The sequence below is a fragment of the Erithacus rubecula genome, assembly GCF_903797595.1.
Source record: "Erithacus rubecula genome assembly, chromosome: 2".
In the NCBI taxonomy this organism is placed as follows: domain Eukaryota; kingdom Metazoa; phylum Chordata; class Aves; order Passeriformes; family Muscicapidae; genus Erithacus; species Erithacus rubecula.
In genome coordinates this window covers 27,218,232-27,240,232 of record NC_136685.1, presented here as the reverse complement: position 1 = coordinate 27,240,232, position 22,001 = coordinate 27,218,232, and the positions used below count along the sequence as shown (strand labels likewise).

Here is a 22,001-nt window from a genome sequence, read left to right as displayed (position 1 = left end):
TATAGAGAGAGTACTTCAAAGAAACTGAACATTGTTTACATCTGTCTTGAACAGTTGCCATCCTGATTATATACCTTAACCACTACAGTCAGAATTATGAACAATATTGCTCAAAGTAGTCACTTTGGATAATGTTTGTTTTTTTTCCCCTGTGTGCAAAGGGTTATAAAAGAAATCACAAACAACCCACATTGAATGCACTGTAACAAAGCAGAGAGTTGCCATATGAGCTCACCAGGGCAGAGTGCAATATTGCAAGGTTTGTGCTGTGTTTCAGGTCCATCACATGATCTTCCCCCATACTGGGGAGGTATACATGACCTTGTCCTAGTTCTTTGGCCTCGACCACATGTGAATGAACACAAACTCCAAGGTGACCATTCCTCCCAAACGCCATGTACTGCAACAAACCACACAGATTTTAACCAGAAACAGATACACAAGTAACAAAAGGATTTCAAAATAAACAAGATCAATAATTCAAACAGGAGGTATTTTTCCACCTTCAAGGAAATCAGTACATAGGTAAGCTTTATCATATGAAAACACATACTTTTAAAAACTTAGTTAATTTTAAAATAATTACATTTTCTTTAAAGTATATTTAGAAATATACTTTGAAACATTTTCTTTAATCTTTAAACTAATCTCACTATCACAGTTTCTCTTCTTTGACCGTTTTATGCAAGATGACTTTCCTTTTCAGAAGTTAGTTACGATCTTTGGTCTCGGACTTGGTATGTTTAATAGCTCTGATTCTCAGGAGGCAGGAGATTTTGTGAAAATCAGGCATATGCTTTCTGTATCAAGGCAACTCTAAAATCGAGCAGCAATCAAAATTAAACTCTCTTTTGAAATTATTGCAATAAATGCAGTAATTTATTACTATGTCAATATCACAAATTGGCAGTAATCTTAAAGTTTTTTCAGTTGTTAAAATTCTATCAGAAATATGACAGTAGCTTATCAGATTATCATATTATGTGCTTGATCATCTTCCTCAAAAGTTCCAAGACCACATAAGTAAAAGATATATGTACCATTTCCTTACATGAACATATTCATTGATTTAACAGACTGTAATACATGATTTACTCTTGGAAAAACATTCATTCAACAAACAGCAAATACCTTCAGAGTTCTCAATAAATTACAAACTTATACCACTATTTTTATATACAAGATTTGATAGTATTAATATAAGGAATCATAGAAGATAAATCCTTCTCTACTTTAAGCATTTCCTTCTAGAGGACAAACTAATATACAATATCCATGTGTGCTTACATACCATATGCAACCCTTCATATAAAAATTAAGTGAAATTTTCAGGAAGTTCTCTACACATACATTCATAAAACAGTTCTGTATAAATTGAATAATATTGCAAAGCAAACTTTACCTATTTTTCTTCTGCTTAAATAAGAACAGTTGCACAAATTTAAATTACTCAATGTGAGAACAGGAATTTAGGTAGGAGAATTGCAGTAATGTTAAGCATTTAAGAGAAATCTAAATAATTGGTATCCGGACTGAACATCTCACTCAGTACCACATAATTCTGTTTCTGAAGCCCTGTCTGTTTGAAGGGTGTCTGGAGGGGCAAACTGTGTATAACATCTGAGTGGATCAGTGATAATGATTCACAACATTAGAAGAAATAGATTTTCTGTTTTGTCCTCACTTTTTTTTCATCACTGTGAAAGAACTCCTCATATATAGGTTTCCTTTGCCCTGAAGGCATGTATCACCTGCCCAGTTTCTACAAATACAACCCTTTTCTTGTAGGAATCAGAATAACATTTCCTGAGGTGAAATTCAGTTGCAAGGCTGTGGAAGGACATTCAGTTCCTTGGCATATTATCACAAATTCATCAGTTAGATCAAGGGGAATTCAGCAAGTAGGTAAGTTCTATTGCCTTTCATTAAAAGTTATAAAAATTGTCATTTCAGACACTATGTTGAGATAAAAAGTTTGTTAGTTAACTTCTGAGAAATTGTACCTGGCAGAAAATGTCAAAATTTATTCAGGGAAGATTTTAACCCACTGGACAACAGCTCAGTTGATGAAAGGTTTTCATTTGGTCACGTAAAAGTGGTCAAAAAGACCATATCCTACATCCTTATTATCTCACTCTAAATATCACATCCATCTGTTTTATATATAAAAAAAATTAACCATCAAGAACAGTCCAAATTAATGCCAAAGTGACAGATTTTAGTCTAGTTAGTTTAGAAACCTTGATTAATTGTGACATTTTTTGTCAAAACCAGAAAGTCTAGCACTTCTAAAAATAGTAAATTTATGACTATACCTGCACATAACTCTTTTTGTTTCATTTGTTCTCAATAGGTACTATAATTCTACAGCTGTTTTGATTTAGATATATAATCCAAATGTTGTTTTTTTTCTTGTTGGCAAAGTGTTAGATTACAAATCCAGACATATCTCTAAGATTCCCAGTTTTTATCATATGAGCATAATTAAGGAGAAAACAGTTTTTCAAATCAGATTCCATACAATAACCAGTAATAAAAATGACATAATTTCATCTCCTGATACCACAATGGTTGATTAAAATGTTCAGATGCAATGAGAATTTTAAAAAGTATAAAACTTAGCTAAACAAAATCCAAATCCTAAAAAATTATTCTCTAGAAAACTAATAAATTGCAAAGGTCTTGACTCTATGTAGACATAGAGTAAGGCTTTTCAGGGCACATATAAGCCTAATTAAGCCTATTGCCTAATTTGGAATTTTGATTCTATGCTGTCAAAATGTTCTAAGTTATTTGTTTTTAAAAAAAAAAAAACAAAAAAACAAACAACCAAACGTGCTGAAAGGCTCTTTAAAGGTACTGTCTTTAAGCAGTATATATTTGGATGCATATTTCTTCTGGCAAGATGTGACTGCATGCTAGTAGCAACACAGTACAATTCTTATGTGATTTTGGAACTAAACATAAGCCAAAACAAAGTGTTTCATTTTGGGTGGACTGAAAGCAGCTTCTATCTGTTTGTGGTTTAAATTAGCTTGTGCCAAAAATCATCTTCCATGACAAATTTTATCTCATTAAGTAAAAATTTCACAGCACCTTCTTGCTTTTTTAGACTTTTATATCTGAAACCAGTATTCTGATAATCAAGTCAAGGATGGAATAGGCGTAACACTAAAACAATGAATTACTGAATTGCCCAGTATTATCCAGATTATCTGTAAAATAACATTTTAATTTAAAGTTACTTACTCCCGAGTTTTCTTTCTGGTATTTTATTTACATCTTCTTTCTTTAACACTATTTTCTAAATGCAAAAAAATCCCCTATAGCATCTGATGAATTATAGCCAGATGAGCTATGCCAAATTACACCAGATGGAGAGCTGGCCCGCAGAGGAGTTACTGTTTTCTATAACACAGTTTCAGATGCAAGATTCATTATTTGGGACAAAAATATTCAGATTATTGCCAGCTTCTCTGTCAAAAACATTGCTAGCACAACAAGTTTGGATTACTGCAAAGCATCTTTCCCATCTCTCTGCCACTCTGAACCTAATCATGTTGAAGTGAACACCCACAGTGTTCACAACACACAACTGCTGTGAAGTGGAAGGAGGCGTTAGGCTGTGCTGGCCTTCATCCTACAAACATATCTTGTGATATTTTTATTGGGGTTTAAATGCTTTTGATTTGTTCAGCTTTAAATTGAACAGATACTGAAAAAATACTGTGGCCATTGACATGATGCAGGTAGGTTCAGTACTGTTTACTCCCTTCATCAATGACACAGACAGTAGGATTGAACACACTCTCTGCGAGTTTGTGAAGCACCAAGCTCAGTGGTGTGGCTGACAAACCTCAGGGACAGGATGTCATCCAGAGAGATTTATCCAGACAAGCTGTAGAAGCAGGCCCATGTAAATGCTTAATAATAATTAGGTTCAACAAGGTCCTTCACATGGACTGGGGGCAACCTGGTTTCACCAGAGGATGGGAGATAAAGGGATTGAGAGCAGCCCCGCAAAGAAGGACTTAAGGCTGCTTGTGAATGTGATGTTGGACCTGAGCCAGCACTGGGCATTTGCAGCCCAGAAAGCCAAACATGTCTTGGGCTGCAGCACAAGCATCATGGCAAGCAGGGAGAGGGAGGAGATTCTGCCCCTCTACTCCACTCTGGTGGGACCCCACCTGGAGTGTTAAATCCAGCTCTGGGATCCTCAGCAGAGAAAGACATGAACCTGTTGGGGCTGGTCCAGAGCACTGCAACAGAGATGATCAGAGGGATGGAACATCTTTCCTATGAAGACAGGATTGAAGAGTTTGGGCTGTTCAGCCTGGAAAGGAGGTCTCCATGGAGACCTTATTATGGCCTTAAAGGGGGCCTCTAAGAAAGATGAGCTTTTTGTCAGGCCCTGCTGGAAAAAAGGAGGTAAGTAAAACTACCTGAAAATGCTCAGCTACAGCTAAATTTTGTGGCAAAAGGTGTTGAAGGCAATGGAGAAGGAGAAACAGAAGCTGAGATGATCTTCAGGTGAGGAAATCCCATGTTCTTTCCCCTTGTTTTAGCTGTGTTAGAAATTATTCACTAAACTAAAATGAATTACTAGTACTGCAGTAATGGATCTTTAGGTGCCCCCACTCACAATAGAACCAGTGACAATAAAAATTACTGTTTTGTTGTCTACTATGCTGCACTTCTCTAGAATAGTATTAGTCTGAAATAAATATAAATAATCCAAAAATTAGGTAAAAACTGTTTCCTTCATTATTTTGCTTGAACGATCGGTAATACTATTTTGAAATTTAAAGTTCTGTTCCAATACATACGTATATATGAAGCTGGTGAATCCCACTTTCCAAATTTTCCAGGACACTGAGATCAGAGAGAAATATGTTCTCTAACATTCCAGTGAGTATCTTGGACAGCATATAAAATATGTTAAAGTGTATGTAAAGAATATCTAAAGGCAATTGAAAAAATAGTCCAAAAGCTTTACATTAGTATTTGCAAGATTAACAGGTTCCTTTGAAGCCTGTAGATAGATGCATGAAGTACAGTAGGTCATTCTGCATATTTTTTTATGTTCAAGGGGCAACTTTTTGATTAGGAAACATTCTGGCTCTGACAATTCCACCCCTGAATTTACTAATCATTTTGTCAAATGTCTGTTTTAAATACATTCATGTACGGACTGTGTATTTTTTATGGATGGAGCAGGGATAATCCTGAACTGTGCAACTTTCTGAGTCAGGATACATAATAGAATGAGGACAGAGGATATTTGGGCTAATAATTAAAGGGATGTTTGAAAAATTAATGGAGCTGTGCCTAGGACAAGTATATTTCTAAATTGCTAATCTTGAACACTGCTACAGAGTCATGACCCTGTAGTCAGACAGAGAACAACATAAATTAATAAGGTTATTGTAACTGTATGGAACAATATGCAAGATTAAGCCCAGAAGACTAATTATTTACGAAAGGTAACTCAAGATACACAGACATTATCAGAATCATCTGTGGTGAACTGAAAAATGTAGATGCTAAGAATTTGTAGCTTTTGCTCATACTGGGTATCTAGAAACAAAAGCTGGATCCCGAAGTGTGAGGATATAAAGAAACATCTCCTTTGTGAGAAATATTGAGCACTGTTTTGGGATGAGCATTGTTATAAGTTTGTTTGACCATTTCTTATCTAAGAATTAACTTTCTTTTCTTTGTTTTTGTATGAAAACTTCATATCTCTCTCTGGAGAGAATGAAGATAAAATTCTGAAAGTTAGGTGATTTAATCCTCTTTCCTCTTCTTAGTTAATACTAATTAGCAAGAATCAGGCAGAACTCATTGTGAGAGATAGACTATGTTTTCATGTTCATTCTTCACACAGCTTCGAATGAATATTTAAATCTATCTTTGATTGTTTGCAGTGTTTGTTCATTTCTTTTATAATTCCCCTCTTTCACTTCTTATTTTTGTACTTGAGAGTTCTTTTGCAGTATTTCCCACTTCTGGCACAATCTAAGCTACTCTGTTTTAGAAATACCTCCTATTCTTGTGTGGAAACACTTCCATATGTAAAATTTTACCACTTCTGAAGTATTATAATACAGTTCTAACTAGGTATTTCTACTCTGAAATACTAGAAAATTTCATGTGAATTGCTTAACTCAAGCACAATAGAAAAGCATTAGGTGTTGAGAGCAATTCTTGTTACTATCGTGCATTACCTGGAGACAGTCTTGTAAGCTGCTTTCCATTACAGAAGCTCCCTAAATGCTTATAATGCTGATACACAAACTCTGATGGGGTCACATGCACTTCCCATTGGCTACTTTTCAACACATAGTAACAGCATTAGAGTTGAATTCTACATATTACTGCTCAGTGAGATAAAGTGCAATACTTCTCTGTGTATGACAATTTAGTTTACTTCAAAAATGTACTGAGCTTCTCCAGAAGCTGAAGATGGCTCACCACCCTCTTGGGATCAAATGTTACAGAGACCTGAGATATTTCTATATCTGAAAGATGGTATATAGTATATTCTTTTTTTTTAAATTTCAGTCATGGCAGAGGAAAAATAATGTAGTCATGGGGCATATGCGTTCCCTTTTTCTTCCCATCATAGATAAATTTGATCCACAGGTAGAGTCTAAAGAAAGATGTGCCCTTTCAGCAGCTAACTTGAATATGCCTGTCTCTTCTCCTTAGTGTATAACTACTGCTGAACTCCAACGATGTCCAGATCTCTCAGACAAAAGGAGTAGGAAAACTGTGATGCAAGACACTGATGACCTTTACCATGTGTCAGATGTAAGAGAGTTACTTTTGTCTGATCTTTTTTTTTTCCTTTGATAGGTAGCTGTTGCCCTTTCTTGCCAGAACAATGTAAAGGGAAGTCCATGAAGACATAACTGTGCATAGAACTTTGTCTGGCTCATTGCCTAGAAGAGAGTATTCTAAGTGGTAAAACAATTGCAGTGTCAAATAATATATGTTAACCCACCCTCTTAATTAGTCTCTGCTCCTTAATGTATTCATGATCTGGATCTCTTCCCTAGTTTGTCATTGCACTCATGCTACCTTGTCTTTTCTGAGTGAAAATGAGAGAATATAGACTTTTTGAAAAAAAAAAAAAAAGCAACTGTCAGAAAAGAAGGTGCTCTTGTTCCATATCTTGACAGTTCTGAAAATAAAAATAATAACCTACATGAAAAAAAATTCACAGGTGAATAGAATTGCAATTCTCTGCTTTAACTGAAATGCCTCTATGAAATCCATGTTAAGAATAATAATAATAAAAAAATTATAGTTTCAAATTCTTATCACTATACAGTTCAAAAACATCCACAATTTTATTTATTGTCTGCTAACACTACCTGGACAGAGGGCAGTGTTATTGCAAACCCTTGATTCTCTTAAAGGGCCGCTGCAGTGTGTCCCGTAAGGTGATACACAAGTTCTGGTTCGCACCTGCGACCCTTGACCACAAGTAACTGAACACGTACTCCACTGGGCCCACTCTTCAACACCAGATTCACCTGTATTCAAGACAACAAACAAACAAACATGAATATAGACATAAGTATTAATTATACTATTTCTTTTTGCTGAAGATCATTATCATCTGCTTTTATAAATCAAAGGAAAAAGTACCACACCAATATAAATATTAAAGGTTTATGGAGTAAAGCAGCTGTGAAAATGTGCAATGAATAGAAAACAAAGACACCTACAATGCTGCAATCACATAATGCCTGTCAGAGGGGAACACTTTGATGTCTTAGCATCATTTGCAACTTTATGAGAACTACTGCTCTTCAACACTTCAGAAACACTACTCTCAGGATTCTGTAAGTACATACAAAACTCTTTTTATATAATAGCAAAGGATTTATCTTTGATATTTATACTTATCCCTCTAGAATTAAGGCTCAGTAACAGTTTAAGGAGCCCTACCAGTAAGTGAATTCCAGTGAAAAAAAAAACCAACAAAACAGACAGGCCAACTCCTACCATTTTCTTCAGCAGTTATATAGCATTTGAAAAAAGTGCCCTGAGAAAGAAAAAAATATTTTGTTTGCTAAAGTTTATCCTGAAATGTAGGATGGAAACTGCACAGATCTACTCCTTGCTTTTGACTCACAGGTATGCTGAATTCTTGGGTGCACAACACTTCATTACTACACATAATACATACTACTATATTCAGAATATATGTCAGATGGGATTTATTAATACTGTATATTAGAAAAGAGGATTTTTTTTAAAAATTTCTGAGAGATAGAATATAATTTTTTTTTTTAAGCAAGTAATGCATAAAGTTTCCTTGCATGGATGCTCTGCAAAGAATGCTTGAATTTAATTCTCATGTACAGCTGTAGTACACACAATTCTGGAATTCCTTTCCCAAAGGAATTCCTGTTCAGAAAAAATAGATCCCTTGAGTATTTTCAGAAAGCAAATGCAAAAATAATGTAAATATATAAATATACCTCAGTGAACATTTTCAGTAAATAATTGTGCATTGATGTTTAGCTTTTTCTTTTAAAAATCAGCAGGTAATGTAAAATGGCAGTTAAAACCCTTATTGGATGCTTGATTTTAAAGTATAAGCAATTTTAAAACAAATGTGACTTTCTGTTTTAAAAACAGTAGCATGATAAAATCTACAGATTTGAAGAGCTTGCTTGAAATTTAAGTTATCTCAGTCCACTTCTAGTCTTCTAAAAGTTTTGATACCGATCACAATCAAGGGATTATCTGCAAACCAGGAATATTCTGGTGCTATCTTCCAAGAATGCAGTAAATGACATACTATTTCATCAAACTCTGCTTTGTAGCATGGATCTGTGAATCTCTCCAAGCTGTGTTTCTTTTGGTTGTTTTTTATTTCCCCAGAGGTCAAGCACGAAACCTTTGCAAAGAGATTATTTCTGCTAGACTTCTAAGATTCAATTCTGAGACTATTCAACACTTAAAAAAAAAAAAGAAAAAGTGCTACTTATTCAGTAAAAAGAGAGAATATTTTATAACTAGCATACAAAGCCCTCTGTTTTTAATGAAATACTATGAAATTCTAAAAATTTCTATGGAAAACCACAAAATTATGAGCTTTCTACACACAAAAATTCACCAGTGATTTTTGTAGTCCTTTTCTTTATCTGTTAAGTGAAAAAAATGAAAAAAAAAATCACTGATTATTGTTTTAATAGTTCTTGTGACATGAATTTAGCACTTTGATTAGGCAGTTAGATGGCTTTGGTTCAGTTAGTGATATAGCATGCTAAGCATATTTAATATGTATACAGACATTCACAATTATAAAATGCATACTATAAGCCCTATATGCATGGTAAAAAGATTTGTATTACTGTGGGTTTCTAGGGTAATACTTTTTTATTTCTCCTACATGTTTGAAGTTTGTTAAAATGCTTTAGATAAAGGGTCAAATAGCAGAAAAAGTCTAAACTCTTTCTCAAGATGTTTCTCATTATGTAAAACAATTATATATACTTAGGGTAAATCATCAATATTCAATACAGATATGTTGAGAGTGCACAGCTAATAAAATACAGAAATTAAAATTTTTTTTTTTTTTTTTAATATCCTAAAGTGATAAAAATGTTACTCTTAACACTCAGAATATGATGGAAAATAGCAGCAACATGATTATTAGACTGTTGTCAGACTGTTGTGTGACTGCATTGAGTGAATTTTTAAATTAGTATTAATTATTAGAAGTTCTGAGAATATATGTACTGTCCAATCACAAAAGGCATTATTTCTTGATATACATCATCGTATGTAAAGAAGGCTTTAACATTTGCTGGAGAGAGATCCTCCATATTAACATGCTGCAAAGTGCAAAAAGAGCAAAATGAAGACAAAATAAAGAACACACTTATCTCACCAGCTGCTTTGCTTCCTTTTATAGAATACACTGATTTTTTTGTAATTTTTAAATTTTTAGAGTATTTTGTATTGCTTTCAGAATGATTATTACTTATTTTAAAAGATTTAAAAGAAGGGAAATATCTTCACATATATATGTCATTGTTATTTTACCATTTTAATTTAAGCATGTAAAGACTGCTATATTTTCTAGAATAAATCTATGTTGAGTACATAATCCACAAATATATCTTCTATTGACTGCATTTCTCTTACCCATTTTTTTTCTTTTCTGAAATCAAAACTTTGAAAGGGCTACTTTTTATTTACCTTCTTGTTTTCTGTTAGAGAACTCTAAAAATTTTTATATTAATCATATTAAACATACAATCTCAAATTATCTCTTAGCAAGCTACCAAACTCTCATTCTCCCCTGATGCTTGACACATAAGAGGAAAGATAACTTACTGTATGGAAGGCCTCATTGATCTGTGTAAAACTTACCTGCATTATACTCTCTAAATCCCATAACACCTAAGGGAAGGATCAGTCCAAACACATAAAATGACAAATATAGAACAAGAAATTATTCACACAGTATTTTTTAATAAATGTTTTTGCTGCCTCATAATACTCTCCGAAACCAGATAAATGCGTATTTTAATATCACAATTTGAATATCTTCAATTTCCAGCAAAATTTGGTGGATTAAGTACATAATTCTAACAGTATTAAATGCTTTTCATAGATCTTTTCCAGGACATTTCTCTATTCCTAGCTCTCTGCCTTTTAAAAACATACAAATATTTTGTTGCACTTTTGTATCTACTTTATTATTACACAAAATAAAATATCAAGGCTTAAAATATAAAACCCCATAAACTCAGTAATTACTATTAATATTTCTTAGTGGGCAAATTAATGACATAGATATGTTAGAAAAAAACCTTATGAATCAGTATAGGAAGATATCACAATAATTTTATTGCAAGAAAAATGAATGCATTACAGGTGAAGAAAATATGCAACGATCACTACAAAAGAAAAACAAAATGGAGAGATGAAAATTAGTATGTCCAGAAAGAGCACAAGTATTACTTAAAATGTGTTAACCTGCAGCATGAATAATATAGATTACCCCAAATTTTGGCATCTAAATTTATATGCTCATACATCTCACATGCTTTCAGAACAGGACCTTGGAAACCAATCCTGTATAATTTTGAACGTTCATCTCCCACTCCACTCACACAATGTATTGGAAGGTGATGGTATAAGTGCTGCATTTGTAAAGCAGCTCTCCAACACCCATAACAGATGCACTGCAACGCATGACTAAAAATTATCAAATACAAGATTTGCATGATATTATTAAAGTTTGGGGGATTTATATGGGGAAAAAACCCAGATAATTCTACTGATTTTTTGAGTAATTGTATGAATTCAAGAAGCAGCATAAAAGCAAAGGTGTTATTCTATGTAGTAAGCAACTAACATTATATGTCTGAGCTAGGTATGTAAGTGATAAGTTCTACTTTCCTAAACAAAAACTGCATGGAGACCTAGAGAATTCTAGGCTCCCTTCTTCCACTGCATTTTCTTACAGTAGTATCTGGGAGTTAGCCATAAAAGCAATCCTATAGATTAATACAAGGGAAACAGACTTTTTCCCATTCTAAATTTGTTATCAAACAGATCTACACTGATTGGCTATGCATGTACTTAGATTGCTTAATATATTGATTTCTTCAAATCTGTTAAGTAAAGCACCCTGCCACTAAGGAAGTCAACATGCAACATAACCAGAAGCAACTACAGCTCTTTTACTGAAGTGCATAAAAACTGGAAGCATTATGTACAACTGATGCAGGCATATCTTCTAGGTTAGTTACTATGGAATACAGAGGAAGTTGTTTCAAACCCATACAAAAATTATGGGGCACAAGATTTTCAACTCAGCAACTTACTGGAATGGAGTGTATAGGGTACCAATAAAGACTTAGCTTTTACCAACAGATACATGGTTCATTATTGAAGTCAAAATGAGCAGTATTTTTGGTGTATGACAGCTTAATTCAACTCACCACTAAAATTTTATCATTGACCTCAAAGACAGCTGTGGTAACTGTTGGTAAACAGGCTAATCAGCCTATTTGTTTTTAATTACTTCAGTTCCAGGTTTCCAATATCATCTTGGTATCCTTAGATAAAGATGAAGTTGCTCAAACAAAATTAGAAAACATGTTTTAGATGAAAAACTGTTAGATAATTTGCACATTCAATTAAAAACTACTTACGGCCAATTTCATTTAGCAATTATGAATCTGGAAACTAGAGAAGAGAGCATCGTGCTGGGCCAAAGATAGTAAATACTCAACACATGCACATTAAAGTCACCCCAGTAATGAATTAATTTGATAAATGCCTAAAGCTGGGATTAGACAGTCTATTTATAAAGAAATTTTGAAGCATGTTCTTTAACATTTTTGAAAAAAAAGTTAACATGTCACAGTGACCTGTCCTGTGTTTTGTACGTGAAACTGCTTTTACTACTAAAGAAATTCATGCTTACACAAAATGATTCAGTATTCACATTCACAGTGCATGTTTTTGCATGATCTACCTAATACTTAGCTACTTTATTTATGGACTTTAACTGGTGAAAAAAAAATAAATGATTCAAAAAAAGTATCAGCTTAGAAAACTGACAAATATGCAGCAAAAGATTATGGAAACATGCAGTGGTCTTGCTAAAATTAACAACAGTAAATAGAAAAAATGTAACTGATGTATTACCAGTTTGTGCCATAAATTTAGCAGCATCAGCTTGTTCCTGAGGGACCCTTTTCTCATGAACAGATCGAGGTCGCTGACTTTTAATTGTATGATCTCCCATCATTCCAAATTCTAAAGACAGAATAAAGGTTTATGAAAGCTTGTGTGTAGACATTTCTCAAAAGTCACATACTGTCTCATGCAATATGTTCCTAAACGTACCTGGAAGTTGCTGGCAAGAGTCAGGCAAGTGATCATGGCAGTTAACATCAACTTAACTTTGCTACACTCAGCTTTCAAGAAATACTTAAATTTATGTCTGCAGATTTTCCAATATGATTTTATTTTATGAACCAACATTCAATGTAGTGACACATACTATAAATCAGCTGTATGACACAGGACAAAAACAGTTATTCAAATGCAGACATTCTATTCCTTTGTTTTAAATCAGTGCAAACCACACCAGGAAATGACTGTGACAGTGTTAAGCATTGCTGTTCTGTGGCAGAGCCTGCTGCTCCTCCAGAGGACTTCTATTTCTGCACTCATCTTTCAGGCTGATGAAGCCTTCAATATAGATAACAAGTCATCTTTGGGAATGGTGGCAATAGGAAATTACAAAAATTTAGCCAATTAACTCGTTAATTTTTGGGCTGAATACAGCAGAACAAGTGCTTGTGATCAGAGAGGTTTCCTTCCTGAAACCTCTCAGTTAAAAAGACTACAGATTGTATCTTACTCTCCACATTGATTTTAATGGGAAAACCTATGAAAATCAGTGACATCAAGGCCCAGAGTGTGGGAGACGAGTGTGCTTTAGATGTTTATCCTGCTATCACTGCTGTCATTTACCCTCTCTTGTCCTGTGCAAACCTCCTAGATTTCTACCTTAGCTCCACTTTTCATTTCTATAATGAAATGCAAAAAATCTTTTGCACTTGGAGAGGGACTGCTGTGTCTTCAGCGCAGTTCCCTATGAGATCCTCCCAGGCACACACAGCTGTCTGCAGCTCAGTGCTAAATATTCTGTAAAAAAAACTAAACTGGGACTCTAATTCAGGAAGCGTGTGCTGAGAAATGTGGGTTAACTTTGAAACGACTTCAACTACAATCATAAAGTTTCTGATGAGGCAGAAAGTGTCTGAAACACAAGCAACATAAGCATTAAAAATAACTTTCTGCTGGAAGATTACCTTGCAAATTCAAAATTCTCCCCAATTTGTAAAGGTATGAAGAGAATAAAACTTACCTTTCTGCCTCAAAAAGCACAAAACATTATATGAGATGTAAATATCACTAATAAATATTATTTGCAAACACATTGTCTTGATAAAACATTAAAACCATTAAAATTTCTATTTAAAGAAACAATAAAAGGTATACTTATTTTTAAGAGGTCAATCAGAAGAAAGAGGATTTTTCCTTTCTAGTAAACTATTAATGTATTTCTCCAAATTAGCATTTCTGTTTGTAAATATTCATTAGTAGAACCATTTAAAATACATATTTAATTATTCATTTGAGAACAGCAATGCAGTTCACATTCTAAAGAGAATATTTGAAAATATAATTAATTAAATATATATTTTGAAGATTAAACATTCAACATTTTAATACATCCCAGAAATAAATGTAAAAGATAATTAAATTATATACATATATACACATGAAAATATAAAATATATATGTATGTGTATATATACATATGCATGTTAAAATTTTTATTAATAAATTAAAAGTACACCTCTTCTACAGCTCCTCTGATTTAAGAAAGCTTTTTATTCTGTGGAAAATCTCTTATTACCATCAATATTCTAATGCAAATTATGATTAGAATATTTTTACCATTTTTACAAGGTGCAGTACAGATGACACATTTAAACTGTAATTAATAACATGGTAATGGCAGGAGACTTTTCACAGCTTTTCCCCCAAAGAAGCTGTCACAGCAAGGCAAGTGTACTCTGAGTTTGCTGCCTGCATGATCTCTGCTTGTCAGGCAATTTAGAGGGTATGGCACCATTCTTGCAGAAGATTTAGTTCTGCTTTTTAAGTTGCAGAGTGCAATAATGGGAGACCTTTGCTAGAGGAAGGCTTTCCAGAGGCATACAGGGAGGTGATGGATGTTCTGGTCCCAGTCCTGCAGCAACTTGTGCTGGGTGTGGGCAGTGTCCTGCAGGTCAGAGACTGCTGGTGAAGAGGCAAAGGGATGTCTGGGAGATCAGTTCTCTGCATTGTAGATAATACCTGATGTAGCTCCAGCCACAACAATGGAGTTACAAATATCACTGAGCATGATTATTATGCCTCATTTTTTTCATTTTTCCACTTAAGCAACAACACATTTTCAATTCACTTCAACTATTGCTGATGGTCTTTGAGATGCACTTTTCAGCTAATCTCCCTTTGATATATTAAACATTTCTACAGCAAGTATATATTAAAGATAAATTTTTCATTACCCAGATAAAAATATTTTTTTTTTAAGTTTTGTCAAAAAAATGGGACCAGACTTATGCAATACTCTTATTTTCATATTCAGCTGAAGTACTTAACTAAATGCCACATGAGAACAAAAGCAGTACCAGGAAATGCAATGTACTGGCATGGGTGAAGCCTCATTACAATTCAGGCCTCATGAGAAAATAAAAAAGGGTCAAGTACATTTTTTTAAACAGGATCAGAAATGTCCACTTTCTGTTTATAAGTACAAAAATGGTCTCAAATAGTTTTTAATCTAAGAAGCCTAAGAGTAATGCATTTTTATGAAGCATTTTTTAAATATAATACCTTATTTAAGTTTACAATAAATACTAAATAGAATTAAAATTTCTTTCATTTTCAGATCCTAGGTAATAAACCTAAGTGAACCCATTATGCAGTTTTTTTACCTCAATACTTCGCAAAAAAGCAGTATCTATATGCTTTCTAGGCTCTGAAAGCATTTTAAGTCAGCCTAGAGTATGACTAAATGGCACAGTAATTTCAAGGATCTGTTTGTGTGGAAAAGGTGGTAAGAACATCCTAATGTAGGCAGTATCTGGCAGAGGTGTCCTGCAAGGTCAAGTCAGCATGGTTCAAGACCTGATATTTGGATATAATACCGGATATGTGAATTGACATTCTGATTAAATTAATTTTTATCATTCCCACTCGTCTTACCTAGTTCTTGCTGCTGAAAATAAGTTTTCTAACTCAGAAGAAGGTATTTTTGTAGACATTGGTTTCTGAAGAGATTTTTTTGGTGATGTCTGTCCTAAATTTTATTTGGGTGAAACAGGACAGTTTGTCTCTGATTTTACCTCAAGCACTGATAGCAATCATACTGTTTCAATAAATAAGGGGGAAAGCAAATTCTTTCAGCAACAAATAGATGCATGGTCTAATTCAGAAATTGACAGTGACTCTGAGTTAGGCCTGGAAACATGTTTAAGCCTTTTTCTTACATTTTTAATGCTATAATCTACACAGCATGAAGATAAAACCTATAAATACTTCAAAATGTAAATAAAAAATAGCATTACGGGGAACCTTGAATCATTTTAACCAGACCAAGACTTACAACGAATCATAACACATTCTCGATATTTGCAGTAGAAAACCTGAAGTTTATTTGTCTGATAAAATACTCTGCTGTCAGTGCTCCTTAGGTGGCTATGGAAGTACAAGGGGTCACTGCAACAGAATGCCTATTTTATCAATCCTCAGCTGCTCATAATGGATCAATACTTAAAAGTATTTTAGTGATGCAAATATTTTAATATGGATGTGATGTATCATTTGGTTAAGCATTGGAACAGACTGCCCAGAGAGGTGGTGGAGTCACAATCTCAGGATGGATCAAAAATGACTGGATGTGGCACTTAGTGCTATAGTTTAGTTGGCATGGTGGTGTTTGGTCAAAGGTTGATGATCTTGGAGGGCATTTCCAACCTAAATGTTTATCTGATTCCATTATTTCATTTTACATATAAACTGAGGTATGTAATAATTCCATGCCTTCTAGGACAGTAAAAAAATGGCAGTTCCAAAGCTTACCATTTCGTATTATTTACACCTCTTAACACTAGTCCCATTGGCTTTATCTTTATTGCTTTGTTATGTTAAGTTATGTTATGTGAATTTTTATTCCTATTAAGTAACCTTTTTAGTTTTTAAAGGAGAAGCTAAAATCTTGCAGCCAGTGTAGGTGTACGTTTTTAGGAGAGAAGAGAGGTGCCATGTGCTCTCTGTAGGAATAAAGAAGAAAAAAATCTGTTAACAGTGTAAAAATGCAAACTAGGACAACTGATAAATACAAAAGAAACATACCAGCTTTGAAATGTTCTACTCACCAAGGCTAGTCTTTGCTTTTTTGACAAGTGGATATACTTTAAAATTAAGGTAAATATCAATCAGATTTTATACGTAGGCTGTTTTATCCTATTTTATCCTATGTAACTCATATATTTGTTACATATCTATCCTAGTAATCAGATGACATAATCCATGTTGCTTTGGCTTTTATGGCTATTTTTTATCACATTTAATGGGAATTTCACAATGCAAATGTATCATGATGTACCATCTATGAATTGTGCTATTTATGGTGCAGGACACACTGGCATTAATATAAAAAGCCTTTTTCATCATAGAAGTTGGTGATGACATCATGAATGAACTAAAAAAATAAAAAAGTGATTCTGAGACCTCTAGGGTTACCCCCTTAGGACTTGTACAATGTCAAAGTACTTCTGAGAGTTGCTGAGTGTCATCAGATTGTACAGAACTGCCTGGAAAGTAAGAGCAGTTTCCTGAAAGCTTTTCAGAACCTTAAAAGCACGAAGAGGCAGTCGACTCCCCAAAGTGACTGTCATCTTCTTTCACCCACAGCACTCCAGCAGTGTGATTCATACTATCCTACCCACTTCTGAACTGTAACTAGCCAAATGAGAGTTTTCATTTACTCCTGACTACGAAATGAACAGAATAGGTCTTGCAGCCAGAATGTGCAATAATGCAAACTGTCTCACATGCTGTAACACAGCATCTTCTCTATGCTAACATACAAATATTTCCCAGAAATTATGCAAAATGCTAATGTAAGTCCCTGGTGAAGGGGAAGGAGGAGAGGGGGAAAGGAAGAAAGAAGACTGCAGAAATTTAAAAATAATCAGTTTGTTTAAATCAAATTTTGGGCTGTTTGTTTAAATCCAATTCAGTTACTGAAATTAACTAATTTCAGTAGATCTGAAAAATTTCTGACTTTCAGGAGCTTGGAAAAGTTCTCTGCATATTTGCTTTCAGACCATTCTATAGGTTTTCCCACAAAGATACACAGCAGTAGCAGTACTTGGGGATTCTCATCACATTGGCAACTGGTCAGTACAATTTCTTCTGGTCACTAGATGGCAGAATGTGTGTTGACTTAGAAGCACAATTCTACATTGATTTGAGAAGCAGTGACTTTCTGTTTAACTGTAAAATTATCTCTCATATATATACATAAAAAAACTGTCACTACATTCAATGCACTGAGGGGTTTTTGTTTCCTTATTTATTTTTAGTTCCTCTTTTGTAGGACTGAAGATTAATAAAACCCCAACAAAGCATCCAAAATAAATAAAACACAAGTTGCGAAGGTTTTTTTGTGTTTCTGTTTTTTCCCCCCTTACAGTAAGATCTATGAGAGAAGAAAATCTGAGGAGAGTTCTCTTCCCTACCTCCAGCACTGCTTCACAGTAGCAGGGTACCCAAGCTCCACAAGGAAGCACTTGTTCTCTAATGCTGCATTGGCAGGACACAGAGCTTCAGGGCATTAGTGAATACCATCACTCTGCAGTACAGATTTAAGCTATAGCTTTCTATGGGAACCCCTTAAAATGATATTTCCTCATGAGGCAGGCAAGTTGCCAAAAGGGTAACGTAACTATTAGCTGAATTAGATTTCCATGGGAACCTCTTCTTAGTGAATGTGGAAAACGTTCTTAAAACAGCCTTTGCTTACTTCCTACGTAGATCCTGGTCCCATAGAAAGTCTCCTTTTGGCTCTCCAAAACAGAATAGAAGAGCTTTGATCCGTTTCAAACTGAATGGCATAATTTCTCTCACTGGAGTGAATTAAGATCTGAACTGAGCTGTATTCATGAACACAGTGAGAAAAATATGCTATTACTCATGAAAACATGGGAAGGATTTTATAACAGTGATTTATACAGAAAGGCAAAAGCATTTGTACTAACACAGCATATTTTTTAAATTGTACTAAATTACTGCATTTTATCAAGTAAAAGACAGGTAAGCATTTGTAGGATATTAGATGCAAGATTTCCTTTCTCTTGCACACAGAGATATCCTAATACATACACGTATGCACTCTTTCATCTCTCAAAAAATTAGGGAAGTTAATTATGTATTCTAAACAGTCAACATATTGTGCAAAGGTAATTAGTTTATATTCATCTCTAGGGAGACCCATTTACTCCTAGGACATAACTTTGGATTAATACTACTGCTGGTATTTTTAATGACATAAGAAATGAAATAAGAAATGAAATATTGCTGAATTAAAATATAAATGATATCACAAATCCCAAGGAGCTAGACTTCTCATGGCAATGCAATCTGCTGTCTCTCTGTGCATCTCTGCAGTGACTCTCTTGGCCAGCCATTATCTTTAGTGGGATCTCAATCTGTTTATTTATGGTTGCAGATTTGATCATTGAAGAATATCACAAAGATGTAATATTTCTTTAGTTTAAATGTGCAGAGAATGTTAAAACAATGCAAACTCTATTACTTGCCTTCCTGGTCCCAGTTGCTAATCACCTAGGCAGGAGAAACTGAGCGTAAAAACCTAGTGAAGAGACTCATACCTGTTCAAAATTAATGGAAAATGTCACCATAGCAGGTAGCCGGTTTTTACATGTGCTTTGAGGGATCATAACTAAGCAAAGAGGAAAAGGAGGGGTGGATGGAAGCCCAACTGCAGGTTTACCCCTTTTTATATCTACAAATCTGACATTTGTAATTATCATGGTCAGGTAGGCAGAAGATGCTCTGTAGCTCACATTTTTCCCATTCAAATATTTCCCTAGTAAACTATCCCGAAAAGTTTGTGTTCAAGTAAAATTACTAGTACTGATAAAAAGCATTTTTCATTTTCAAGTTTAATATTTAAATCCTGTAAATTCAGTGTTACGTTATTGTCTCATATTCCATATTGTTCTCTCAAAAGATTCATGGATGTAATAACATATTAAAGAATGAAAGCACAGGGTTTACCTTTATATATTTTTGCTTTTTTAAATGAAAGACTTAATGCATTCTCTTGTAGTATTCTCACCATTTTACTGTTTCTACTATAATAACTTATTCATGTGTAGCCTTTAAAAATTTAAATAATGGTATAATAATAATAATTCAGTATCTTCATTTCTTCTTTATATTTCATATTATTTTACTTCTGCATTAAGTATTTTGCATTTGTCATATATTTACTAATTGAATTGCTGATATGGTTAGCCAGTGCAGGAGTTATTTCAGAATGGCATCATTTTTATATAAACACTCTCTTTCCTGCAGCAAGCTACATAGTTATTACTTACAGGCTAGTATGTGCCTCTTTATTGTTCTGTACAATTAAAAGTCAAGAGATGATGACTGACAATAAACTGTAATTTCCTTAGCTATTCTTGAATTCAGTAATTCTTATTTTCTGTTCTAGAAAGACTGAAAAATAATTAAATGCAGAAAGCAGGACTCACAAGGACATCTACACTATTTCCTTGCCCTGCAACTATTTACCACAGACATTTCTGCAGATGGTTGCTTAATCTTTTCTAAATTATAGAAGCACTCATTAAAATATAAGATGAATTATCTATGAATTTTTGACAGGGAAGTTTACACTCTGTGAAAGATTTTAAAGCTGCATAAAGAGATGGAACAAGAATCAGTTTTTTAAATAACAGGTACTGTAAACTATAATCACTAAGAACAGTTAAACTGAGTGTGGATTTTTTTTAGAATGGTAAAGCTTCTAGGTGAAGCTAAATGATATTGCTTGCCTTTTTAAGAGCATTTTCTTGTCCTTGTTTAAGTCTCCTAAATTGTTTTTATGAGAAAATAATAAAAAATGGAAGAAGTGTTGCTGGATGTGAATTTTGCACATTACATTTTTGTTGTTTGCAATACCACAAGGCTGGGTGTTTTGTATACAGACATCATGAACGGCTGCTAAATTTTATGTAGAGAAGAATAACAGTAAAGGACAAGAGGCTTGGCTGTTGTAAAATGGCCTCGTTCCACCCAGGCAGACTAAAGTTTGTAAGCTGAGAAGGTGCACTAGGTGTTCACCAAACCGAAGACCTACTCTGACTTAAAAGGTTTATATAACCAGTTCACAAGGGTATGTGCCCTTGCTGACTGTCACTCGCAAATTAATGATCACACACATGCAATTTCAAACATGTAATTCCACTCAGTTCATCATGGGAGATCCATGTATGGCACACTGATAGGAAAGATGTTGCAGTGGTTTTCAAAATGGAAAACTTTTAAAAGGTATCTTATGATGCCATAAATCCTTTTTGAATTCCTATGGGACACCTGTGGTTTTAAATATGAGTCACAAATAACTCTTCTCTAGTCAGCAGAATAACCTTAATGGGAAAAGACAACGAGAAGAAATCCAGTGATTCAAATGTAAACCTCAGATAAAATTTTCAGAACCATAGAATTAAAGAATTGTTAAGATCAGAAAAGACCTCTAGGAGCACCAAATCCAACCATCATCCCAGCACCACTATGATGTTCACTTCTAAACCATATCCTTGAGTGTCCATATTCACACAGTTTTTGAACGCTTCCAGGGATGGTGACTTCATCGCTTCGCTAGACAGCCTGTTCCAATGCTAAATAACTAAAACTGAATCCTAAAATAAATCTAAATCCTTCCTTCAGAAATACATGCATGGGATTTTAAGTAGGAAAGCACACAAGAGATGCAACCAAAAATTATCAATGAAAATCTCTTGAACCAAGATATTTCAGGATTTTCATTAGATATTTTCACTGGCTTTAGTAAAATAACTTTTCTATGTCTCTGAAATTCTGATTTCAGAGTCAGACCCAGCAATTCTTATAATGTTTTTAAGGAGTCAAATATCTCACTGGGGCAGGAGCTCAATGTTCTCCTTCACTCTTACTGCATAATCCACACATGGAAAAAGTATCTCAGTGCATCTCCTAACTTGTCCTTCCTACTCTACAGGCCAGTGTCACAGAGTACCATGGCTTATTTAACAGGTGTTGCCCATGAAGTGCTTCTGTAAAAGCAAACTAACTGG

At 34.2% G+C, this 22,001-nt stretch overlaps 1 protein-coding gene across 6 annotated transcripts in view; it reads right to left on the bottom strand.

The window, feature by feature from the left end:
• The window catches only part of ADGRB3 (adhesion G protein-coupled receptor B3), a 436,843-nt gene that overhangs the window by 249,551 nt on the left and 165,291 nt on the right, over window positions 1-22,001 (bottom strand). For all 6 annotated transcript variants that reach the window (XM_079298882.1, XM_079298884.1, XM_079298880.1 and 3 more), the window contains 3 exons: window positions 12,691-12,801; window positions 7,380-7,541; window positions 236-400 (listed from right to left, as the gene is read on the bottom strand). In XM_079298882.1, the coding sequence (XP_079155008.1) occupies window positions 236-400; window positions 7,380-7,541; window positions 12,691-12,801 (438 nt within the window). The remainder of the gene's footprint in view (window positions 1-235; window positions 401-7,379; window positions 7,542-12,690; window positions 12,802-22,001) is intronic.